This window comes from Musca autumnalis, unplaced genomic scaffold, assembly GCF_047663935.1.
Source record: "Musca autumnalis isolate F117 unplaced genomic scaffold, ASM4766393v1 scaffold_2, whole genome shotgun sequence".
NCBI lineage: Eukaryota > Metazoa > Arthropoda > Insecta > Diptera > Muscidae > Musca > Musca autumnalis.
Genome location: NW_027411755.1, coordinates 182,228,759 through 182,240,338, shown reverse-complemented (window position 1 = coordinate 182,240,338; position 11,580 = coordinate 182,228,759). Strand labels below are relative to the sequence as shown.

At 35.3% G+C, this 11,580-nt stretch overlaps 2 protein-coding genes across 2 annotated transcripts; both read left to right on the top strand.

Moving 5' to 3' along the window:
• Positions 1-708: 708 nt before the first annotated feature.
• LOC141392465 (juvenile hormone acid O-methyltransferase-like) lies at positions 709-1,769 on the top strand. Its single transcript, XM_073965405.1, has 3 exons — positions 709-1,082; positions 1,152-1,438; positions 1,564-1,769. The coding sequence occupies exons 1-3, from the start codon at positions 709-711 to the stop codon at positions 1,767-1,769; spliced, it is 867 nt and encodes a 288-aa protein (XP_073821506.1).
• Positions 1,770-8,655: 6,886 nt separating this feature from the next.
• Positions 8,656-9,960, top strand: LOC141392464 (juvenile hormone acid O-methyltransferase-like). Its single transcript, XM_073965404.1, has 3 exons — positions 8,656-9,263; positions 9,332-9,618; positions 9,755-9,960. The coding sequence occupies exons 1-3, from the start codon at positions 8,890-8,892 to the stop codon at positions 9,958-9,960; spliced, it is 867 nt and encodes a 288-aa protein (XP_073821505.1). The 5' UTR covers positions 8,656-8,889.
• The last annotated feature ends 1,620 nt before the right edge of the window (positions 9,961-11,580 follow it).

Genomic DNA, 11,580 nt, shown 5'->3' with positions numbered 1-11,580 from the left:
GCGAAAACCCAAAAAAAAAAACTAAAAATGTGAATTTTGATCGCGATTTATTTAAAAATCCACTCCAGCGATTTTTTTATATACGCTTAGAGTGACATCAAAAATTTGCCAAAAAAGCTCTCAAAAAGCTTTTTTCATAGAATCACTTCATAATTAAAATTTTATCTAATCAAAATATGATAAAGGGATATGAGGTTGTAAAAAAGTTATAACCCTAATGTATATATACGTCAATGTAGGCATATATTGGTCATATGATAAAGGGATACGATGTTTTAAAAAAGTCATAACCCTAATATATGTATATACATACGTCGATGTAGGCATACATTGGTCATTGGAATTTTCCATATTTTGCATGACTTTACAATGGATAATAAACAAAAGCTTTATTAGAGGCAAATATCTGTTTTATCCGTTTACAATAATCGATATAAATTCAAGAGTTGCAAGCTTTTAGATCGCCACAAAGTGTGGATATAAAATATTTGTGGTGCGAAAATTGCTAAAAAAACAATAATTAACTAGTCTATTTTTTGGACTATAACCGGATATTTCTGCTAAATTATAACAGTTTCATGTTAAAAATAACAACAAATTAAAATACATTTTATTCGCTAACAATAATTAATGTAACTACAAAAGTTGCGAGCTCGCGTGTGTCTGATCGCTATAAATATTTGACAGTAAAATATTTTGCGGTTTAAAATGAATAAACCACGATTGTATCACGATTCAAATCGCACTGCAAAAGAGGATGCGGGGCAAGCGATAACAAAACTTGCCAAGCAATTGCAATGTCGTCCTGAGGGTGGTGATAGTTTCATAGAAATCGGTTGTGGACCTGGTGACATTTCTATGAACTACATTTATCCATTGATGCCGGAGAATTTTGGAAAACTGTTATTCACCGATGTATCGCTGGAAATGTTGGATTTCTTCAAAAACACATATCAAATTCCAAATAAATGTGAATTGAAACTATTGGATATTGCCACAAAAAACCAATTACCAAGTGATTTAGAGGGTCAATTTGATCATATAATATCAAGTTTGGTATTACATTGGGTGCCGGATAACAGGTATGCATAATTGGTGCACTTGAAACAATTACAAAAAAAATTGGTTTAATATTTTTCTCTTCTTTTCAGAACTGCCTTGCGAAACATGTTTAAATTGCTGCGTCCCTCTGGCGGTGATTGTATTTTGACTTTCTTTGGTTACAACAATATCTTCGATGCCAACAAAATGATGAGCTCTAATCCCAAATGGTCTCAGTACATGAACATTGATGTTGACCGTTTTGTATCACCTTTACACTACAGCCCTAATCCAAAAGAGGAATTTAAACAAATGATGGAGGAGGCGGGGTTCTGTAACATTAGCATTGACATAAGGCAGGGCATTTATCTCTATGATAATTTTGAGAATTTTAAAGGTAACCAAAAATGCTTGTTTTCCCATTATTTATATAAAAATCATAAAACCTTTTTACACATTAACGACCCTGAATTGTCAACATTTTTTCACTGTTTCCGTTTTGCTTTTCTATTCTACTTTCAGAAAATATAATACCCGTATGTGGAATTTTCGATTGTATTCCAAAATCGCGTCATTTGGAATTTTTTGATGATTATTTCAATGTTATGGCGGAAACAGTTGCAAAAAAGAGTGGTATTTCGCTAGAGGATGCAATGTTTTCAGTGGCGGCGGATTTGATTGTGGTATATGCTCAAAAAATTACCTTCCCAGGTAACTGCTTGCAATGAAATAAATAAATAACAACTAATAAGACTTGAGAAATGTATTTATTTTTATAAACAAGTGAGAAAAGGCTATAGTCGGTACGGGCCCGACTATGTGATACCCTACACCACTACCTCTGTGCATTATCTTTTCACTCGAAAACATTTCTTTTAGGGAGATACGAAAGTTTTCACCTATCTGGCTTTTATACCAAATGACTTAAGGTGAACTGAACCAAAATAATTAATATTTCATTTTATATTTGACTACTATGGACATCACCAACATCAATAGGCTTCTATCTCTGTGAGAAAATTTCGTGATGATCCGATCAAAATTCCGACCTGAAGTGTGATTGCAGAAAAAGTAGAAAAAAAGGGATACATTGCCGACTATTTCGATATCTCTATTATTTGACCACCTACGCCAACCTACTTTGCATAATTTTAAAGATGCGATTTTCTACTTTCTTAGACAGACTTTGCTTTTAGAAGGTCCCCAGCCAAAGGTGTGATATCCGTCATTATTATTAAAATCGCACAAATGAAAAGTTGGGTTCTATTAGCGACTAATGCGATATCTTCGTTGTTTGACCACCTACGTTACATCGTTGTAAAGGTGATATTTTCTACTTTCATTGCCAGGTTTTGCTTTTTGAATATCCCTTATAGACTCTGAGATATATGCTTTGGAATAAAATGTTGACTTTTTCTACAAATAAATATTATCCGACCACGACCAAAATCAATAGGCTTCTCATGCTGTGAGACCCCCACTAACCCTCGAAATTTCGTGACGATCCGATCAAAATTTCGATCTGTAGCGTGATTTCCAAAAAAATGGAAAAATGGGATGTATTACCGACTATTGCGATATCTCAGTTAGTAGGTCACCTACGCCGACCTAGTTTGCATCATTGTAAAGATGGGATCTTCTACTTTGACAGTCAGACTTTGCTTTTGGAAAGTCCCCAACCAAACCTGTGATATTCGTCATTATAATTGAAATCGCAAAAATTAAATTTGGGTTTTATTTGCTACTATTGTGATATCTTCGTTGTTTGATCACCTACGATAACCTACTTTACATCATTAGAAAGGTGATATCTTCTACTTTCATTGTCAGGTTTTGCTTTTGGTATTCCCCATATATAAGTTGAGACATTCGCTTGGAAAAAAAACGTTGTCTTTTTATGCAAATAAGTTTTTTGCCCATTACGACCCCTAAATATTATCCGACCAGGACCAAAATCAATAGGCTTCCCCTGCTGTGAGACCCCCATTAACCCTCAAATTTTCGTGACGATCCGATCAAAATTGCGACCTGTAGCGTGATTTCAAAAAAATAGAAAAATTGGATGTATTACCGACTATTGTGATATCTCCTTTATTTGGTTACCTACGCCGACCTAGTTTGCATCATTGAAAAGATGGGATCTTCTACTTTCATAGTCAGACTTTGCTTTTGGAAAGTCCCCAACCAAACCTGTGATATTCGTCATTATAATTGAAATCGCAAAAATTAAAATTTGGGTTTTATTTGCTACTATTGTGATATCTTCGTTGTTTGATCATCTACGAGAACTTACTTTACATCATTAGAAAGGTGATATTTTCTACTTTTATTGTCAGGTTATGTTTTTGGTATACTTCGTATAGATATTCGCTTTGGAAAAAACGTTGTATTTTTATCCACATAAGTTTTTTGCCCATTCCGACCCCTAAATATTATCCGACCATCACCAAAATCAATAGGCTTCTTCCCTTTCGGGACCCCCATCAACATCCAAAATTTCCTGACGATCCGATCAAAATTGCGACCTGTAGCGTGATTACAAGGTTTAGATGGACAGACGGACGGACGGACTGACTGACGGACGGACACACATAGCCAGATCGACTCAGCTCGTCGAGACATTCATTTTGGTATATATAAGTATGGGTCTACGACCATTATTTCGATGCGTTACAAACTTTTTGGCCAAAACCAACTTATAATACCCTCCCCACATAGTGGTGTAGGGTATAATGACTTTTTTGATAAAAAATTATATCATTGAAAAAAGCGTTTACATTTTTAAGATTCTAAGAATTAAAGAAAATTAGTGAGAAACAAATTTTATGCCAGTTTGGTTATCTCATGCGACTCTAAAGTTTATTATATATATCGCTCATTTACTCAAAGAGTGACACATCTCGAAAAATCAAGTTTCGAGAAAACGCGTTTTAAGTTGGAGATTGAAATTTGACTTCCCAATTTAAAAAGATTATTACACTAAAACTAAAATAACTACTTGGACCATATTTTGCAACCAGATAGCCAGATATCAGTGCTAAATTCCTGTGCATGATCAAGCATGATTTGATGTGTTTTAGTGCTTCATAAACTCAAAAAACTTGAATTATGCGAAACTCTTATTAAATGAGCTGCAACTCGTCAAGATTTAGAGATATCAGCATGAAAATTGGCACAAGATATAGTAAAAGTCGTAGAAAAAATAGAAATTGTTAACTCAGAAAACGCATTTTTTGAGTTATTTCACTGTTTGAGTAAATGAGCGATATCTGCTTGCAGTGACTGCCCATAATTCTGATGAATTCAAATTTTAAAATCACTTTGTTCGTGAGGGTTTTTACCACATAACCATATAATTATGTTTTTATGGAATCTTAAGTAGAAACTCATCAGGCTATGATACCGGGATATGAGGTTGCAAAAAACGTCACAACCCTAGTACTACATACCTATATACCAAGGAAATGTACAAACAATTTTCTTCTATGCCCTGATTTTTACCTCTATCAGGTCAACACCGTTAAAGAGTAGTATAATATAGGGTGAGCCTGGCTAATACAGGACTTTCCATATATCATTAGATTGTTTGTACGTACTCTAGAATAAGTTATAATGATTTTTCATAGTCATTTTTTGGAAAATAACTTCAAAAACTAGAAATTTCTAGCCAAATTGCCTACAAAGGGATATTAATTACAATCATGCCAAAATTACGTCAAAAACATCATTTTTCTATCCGAATCAATGACGAAACTACTACAAACGATAGTAATCACCATTCTGATTACTAAAATTGCATAAAAAGCGAAAAATTTTGAAATTATGTATTTATCGATTATTCTGGTGCATCATTTTCAATGCTCGATTTAAAAATGCCCATTTTTGTTTTCCGCTAAAATTTTAGTATAACGACACTGCGAACGGAATATTTTTGTATGCCATCTTTACGACAATTTTCAACCCACAAAATTATTTTTTTGAATTTTACATCTTTGTGTTTATTTCAGCTTTAGTCCATATTTTGTTGTATTCAAGTATTTGAATAACAACAAAATGTTTTACAGTGGATATGAAATTGATTAGTTGCGGGCGGAGGGTCGGGAATACTATAGTTTCAGTTGTCACCAAACAACTTCATCAGTTCCCTTTTCCGCCGACTCTGTATCGATAAACAGGTCAATAAGCCCATCCAGCAAATTAAACAAAATGAGAAATTTGCTATATGGCCCTAAAACTGATTACCCTACAATTTGAGTCGAACTAAAGAATTTTATATCCACCACTGTTTTTATGTCGTCTTTGCATTGCAAAGAATACGAACATAGTGTGTTGCTTCAATAAGCGGGGGTAAAACAACGAGAAAGTTGTTGTTTTTGCATTACGCATTGATCAACAAGGCCGTGCTGATGCCTATTATTGTTGTTGGCGTTTTTTATTGTTGGACTGCAGAATTTTACATCTTTGTGTTTATTTCAGCTTTAGTCCATATTTTGTTGTATTCAAGTATTTGAATAACAACAAAATGTTTTACAGTGGATATGAAATTGATTAGTTGCGGGCGGAGGGTCGGGAATACTATAGTTTCAGTTGTCACCAAACAACTTCATCAGTTCCCTTTTCCGCCGACTCTGTATCGATAAACAGGTCAATAAGCCCATCCAGCAAATTAAACAAAATGAGAAATTTGCTATATGGCCCTAAAACTGATTACCCTACAATTTGAGTCGAACTAAAGAATTTTATATCCACCACTGTTTTTATGTCGTCTTTGCATTGCAAAGAATACGAACATAGTGTGTTGCTTCAATAAGCGGGGGTAAAACAACGAGAAAGTTGTTGTTTTTGCATTACGCATTGATCAACAAGGCCGTGCTGATGCCTATTATTGTTGTTGGCGTTTTTTATTGTTGGACTGCAGAATTTTACATCTTTGTGTTTATTTCAGCTTTAGTCCATATTTTGTTGTATTCAAGTATTTGAATAACAACAAAATGTTTTACAGTGGATATGAAATTGATTAGTTGCGGGCGGAGGGTCGGGAATACTATAGTTTCAGTTGTCACCAAACAACTTCATCAGTTCCCTTTTCCGCCGACTCTGTATCGATAAACAGGTCAATAAGCCCATCCAGCAAATTAAACAAAATGAGAAATTTGCTATATGGCCCTAAAACTGATTACCCTACAATTTGAGTCGAACTAAAGAATTTTATATCCACCACTGTTTTTATGTCGTCTTTGCATTGCAAAGAATACGAACATAGTGTGTTGCTTCAATAAGCGGGGGTAAAACAACGAGAAAGTTGTTGTTTTTGCATTACGCATTGATCAACAAGGCCGTGCTGATGCCTATTATTGTTGTTGGCGTTTTTTATTGTTGGACTGCAGAATTTTACATCTTTGTGTTTATTTCAGCTTTAGTCCATATTTTGTTGTATTCAAGTATTTGAATAACAACAAAATGTTTTACAGTGGATATGAAATTGATTAGTTGCGGGCGGAGGGTCGGGAATACTATAGTTTCAGTTGTCACCAAACAACTTCATCAGTTCCCTTTTCCGCCGACTCTGTATCGATAAACAGGTCAATAAGCCCATCCAGCAAATTAAACAAAATGAGAAATTTGCTATATGGCCCTAAAACTGATTACCCTACAATTTGAGTCGAACTAAAGAATTTTATATCCACCACTGTTTTTATGTCGTCTTTGCATTGCAAAGAATATAAAAAACGCCAACAACAATAATAGGCATCAGCACGGCCTTGTTGATCAATGCGTAATGCAAAAACAACAACTTTCTCGTTGTTTTACCCCCGCTTATTGAAGCAACACACTATGTTCGTATTCTTTGCAATGCAAAGACGACATAAAAACAGTGGTGGATATAAAATTCTTTAGTTCGACTCAAATTGTAGGGTAATCAGTTTTAGGGCCATATAGCAAATTTCTCATTTTGTTTAATTTGCTGGATGGGCTTATTGACCTGTTTATCGATACAGAGTCGGCGGAAAAGGGAACTGATGAAATTTTTTTGAATTGTTAAAAAAATCTCTACTACTTTCCAAGTTATCGACGTTTACATTTTTTATTTCAGGTTATAGATAGATAGAGCGTTTTTATCACACTGGCCTACGAAACACATAATATCGCTGTAAACAGGGCCACTAGGAAAACCTTCAGTAAAAATGTCCAAAGGATCCTCGGACCCTTATCCAAACACAAATGTTAAACATTTTTGTGGGTGGTACCCCAGGATTGGACAGATAGGGCCCAAATTTGAACATAAACTAAGTTTCGACAATATTTAGAGATCGAAAGTTTGGACCAAATCGGTTGCTACGTCTATAAGAAATCTCGCGTACCATTTTAGCGAATATTTTCGAATTTTTGTGAAGGAGGTACGGAAAGGAGTGTACCTATAAGCACCACCTTCGAATTTCATCTGATATTCGAAGAAATATATACCAAAGTGTGGACGAACGCAGTATTCGGTTCGAGCCCTCCAGCCACTACATATGATGCCATAGGGTTTTTTACAACTTTCGGGCTGTTTTCTCAAGAAGGATGGACTTGCCCCTAAAAAACGTTTACTGTCGTAATTAAGGCAGAGAATGCAAGATGCGTCAAAAAAATTAAAGTGATTTGAGAGCAGGTCTTAAAGTGAATTTATCAAAAATTTTGTGTGGGAGGTACACAAAGGAGTGGACAAATATAGTCCATATTCGAACCTGATCTATATCTGATAGATATATTAGAATGTATAAAGAATGGACCAAATCGGTCACTCCCATCAAGACTTATCGTGCGCACACTTTTTCCGAAAATTTTCAGCTTTTGTGTGGGGGAGGTACATCCTGAAGGAGTGGACCAATAAGGCTTATCTTCGAACTTAAAGTAAGTTTCCACAAAATATTACGAAACCCACATTTTGGAGCGAATCGGCAGATCTGTTCGAAAGTTATCTTGCGCTCCAACCACTACACACGGTGTCATAGGGGTTTTTGTATATTCAGGCAATTTTCTCAGGAAGTATAGACTTGCCCCTGATGCAACTTATAGCATCGTATGAAGGGCAGTGAATACAAGTTGCTACAACAGAAATCAAAGCGATTCGAGAGCAGTTCCTAAACTGAATTTTTCCGAAATTTTGTGTGGGAGGTACTCGAAGGAGTGGACCGATATAACCCATCTTCGAACGTAAACTAAGTTTGGACAAAATATTACGAAAGCCAAATTTTGGACCGAATCGATTGATCCGCTCGAGAGTTATCGTACGCTCCAGCCAGCCAAACAGACAGACGGACGGACATTGCTTAATCAACTCCAAATTGTCTGAAACACATTTCGTCCAAACATACTTGGGGCCTAAAACCATTATTCGATGAGGCACATTTTGCCTGTATGAAAGTGTATATACCCTCGTTAGCCCCTAATGTATATACGTCAATGTAGGCATATATTGGTTATTGGAATTTCCCCCCGATATTTTGCATGACTTTAGAATGGATAATAAACAAAAGCTTTAGCTTAAAGGCAAATATCTGTTTTATACGTTTACAATAACCGATATAAATTCAAGAGTTGCAAGCTATTAGCTGTCAGATCGCCGCAAAGTGTTGACATGGAAGATTTGTGGTGCGGTAATAGAATTAACTAGTAAATAGAATTAACTAATCTATTTTTGGACTACCGTTTCATGTTACAAATAACATCAAATTAAATTTGTTTTATTATAAACAAATATATTTTATTCGCTAACAATAATTAATATAAATTCAGAAGTTGCAAGCTCCCGGGTGTCACATCGCTATAAAGTAGTTTTGACAGGAAAATATTTTGCGCTTCAAAATGAATAAACCACGATTGTATCACGCATCACATCGCACTGTTAAAGAGGAGGCGGGGCAAACGATAACAAAAATTGCCAAGCGATTGCAATGTCGTCCAGAGGGTGGTGATAGTTTCATAGAAATCGGTTGTGGCCCTGGTGATATTTCTATGAACTACATATATCCATTGATGCCTGAAAAATTTGAAAAACTCCTATTCACCGATGTATCATTGCGTATGTTGAATTTCTTCAAAACCAAATATCAAATGCCAAATAAATGTGATTTGAAAATATTGGATATTGCTACAAAAAACCAACTACCAAGTGATTTAGTGGGTCAATTCGATCATATAATATCAAGTTTGGTATTGCATTGGGTGCCGGATAACAGGTATGCATATTTGGTGCACTTGAAACAATTAAAAATAAACTGGTTTAATATTTTTCTCTACTTTACAGAACTGCCTTGCGAAACATGTTTAAATTGCTGCGTCCCTCCGGCGGTGATTGTATTTTGGTTTTCTTTGCTTACAACAACATCTTCGAGGCCAACAAAGTTATGAGCTCTAATCCCAAATGGTCGCAGTATATGAACATTGATGTCGATCGTTTTGTATCACCTTTACACTACAGCCCCAATCCAAAAGAGGAATTTAAACAAATGATGGAGGAGGCAGGGTTTTCGAACATTAGCATTGACACAAGGCAGGGCATTTATCACTATGAGAATTATGAGAATTTCAAAGGTAGCCAAAAAATACTTGATGTTTTCCCCATTATAGAATAGAATAAAAAAAAAAAAAGAAATATTTTACACGTTAATGACCGTGAATTGTCAACAATTTTGCACTGTTTTGTTTTGTTTTTGTATTCTACTTTCAGAAAATATAATACCCGTATGCGGAATTTTCGATTGTATTCCAAAATCGCGTCATTTGGAATTTTTTGATGATTATTTCAATGTTATGGCGGAAACAGTTGCAAAAAAGAGTGGTATTTCGCTAGAGGATGCAACGTTTTCAATGGCGGCGGATTGGATTGTAGTATATGCCCAAAAAATTACCTTCCCAGGTAATTGCTTGCAATGAAATAAACAATAACAAATAAGACTTGAGAAATGCATTTATTTTTATAAAAAAATATGTTAAAACAAGTAAGCAAAGGCTATAGTCGGACGGGGCCGACCATGTGATACCCTACACCACAACCTGTACGAATTAGCTATGTGCAACCGCCTTGCACGCTGAATATCCGGGTTCGATTCCCATCAAATTGTCTACGGTGGCAAAATATCCCGTAGTAATGTTGGTGATATTTCCTGAGTTTTTCAGACATGAAAAACGTCTCTACAAGTGGCAACTTAGGACACGCCGTTCGGACTCGGGGATAAAAACTAGGTCACATATATATAACATCATATGAATCCATTGATATAAGAGAATCCCCCTTTTCTTTACTGGGATGTTTGTGGAAAAATATATGTATAATTTATCATTTCTAAAAAATGTTCGAAAATTGGAAAATTCACATTGATTGGCCCCACCTGCTACACCTTCAAATTATCTTTGAATATCAGGTAACTTTTTGGAATACACCTAAAATAAATACATATATACCACGCAATTTGGTATATTTGTTAATTGGGAAAATTGCGACTTTATTGAAGATCTATCGTCCAAAATTGTGCACTTGTACCTCACATATGCCTAGAAAATAGTTCATTGTGGGCATATATTATGATATCTGAAATATATTTTATGCCGGTAGAAATAACTAACAATGAATAGAAATTCAAAAATTTTGCATGCAAACAAATTTATAAATCCCAAAATTATTCATATTCAATTACACAGCAAAGAAGATAGTATAAGTCAGCTGCGCTAACGGTGATATACCCTCAGCCGTAAAAAAATATATTTATTTTGTAACACGAATTTGCTTCAAAATACGTGGAATCTGTAGGTATCGTAATATGGGGCTATACCAAATCAATTTTAGTAAGATAAATTCTGAGTGTTGGAAATATTTGAGAATTATTTTTTCAGATTTGTAATTTTAGTTAGAGCTGGCAGGGGTTTTTGGAACTTCTGGACTATTGTCTCAGGAGGTATGACTTACCCAGGGAAAGGGACCATAATAGGGACCGTAAAAAGAACCTTCTCCAAAAAAATAATAACAATCAAATAGATCCGATACGGGTCCTCCAACTACACTTTTCCCAAATTTTGTGTGGGAGGTACTCGAAGGACGGACCGATATAGTCCATATTCCTACCGGACACATGACTGGATGAAATAATACGATGTGTAAAGTTTCGACCAATCAGAAAATCCCCTTGAGAGTTAACTTGCGGATTTGCGAAGCAAGTACAATCTGCTGAAAAAAATTCAAAACGATTCGAGAGAACTCTTAAATTTCCCGTTTCCGAATTTTGTGTGGAAGGTACCCTAAGGACCGATATAGTCTTATCCGATCTATATCTGGAAGGAATAATAATATATGGAAAGTTTGGAGCAAATCGATTGCTCACTCCGTCAGTTATCGTTCACACAATTTATTGAAAACATTTTTTAAATTTTTTGGGGGAGGTGTGGACCGACATAGCCCACATTCGAACTTAAACAAAGTTTGGGCAAAATATTACGAAGTATAAAATTTGGTTCTAATCGGTAGATCTGTACGAGGGTTATCGTGCGCAGCAGCCAGCT

Coding starts and splice junctions, on each gene's coding strand:
- LOC141392465 (XM_073965405.1), top strand. CDS start 709: ATGAATAAACCACGATTGTATCACGATTCAAATCGCACTGCAAAAGAG. Junction 1,083..1,151: donor CATTGGGTGCCGGATAACAG/GTATGCATAATT, acceptor TCTTCTTTTCAG/AACTGCCTTGCGAAACATGT. Junction 1,439..1,563: donor TAATTTTGAGAATTTTAAAG/GTAACCAAAAAT, acceptor TTCTACTTTCAG/AAAATATAATACCCGTATGT.
- LOC141392464 (XM_073965404.1), top strand. CDS start 8,890: ATGAATAAACCACGATTGTATCACGCATCACATCGCACTGTTAAAGAG. Junction 9,264..9,331: donor CATTGGGTGCCGGATAACAG/GTATGCATATTT, acceptor TCTACTTTACAG/AACTGCCTTGCGAAACATGT. Junction 9,619..9,754: donor GAATTATGAGAATTTCAAAG/GTAGCCAAAAAA, acceptor TTCTACTTTCAG/AAAATATAATACCCGTATGC.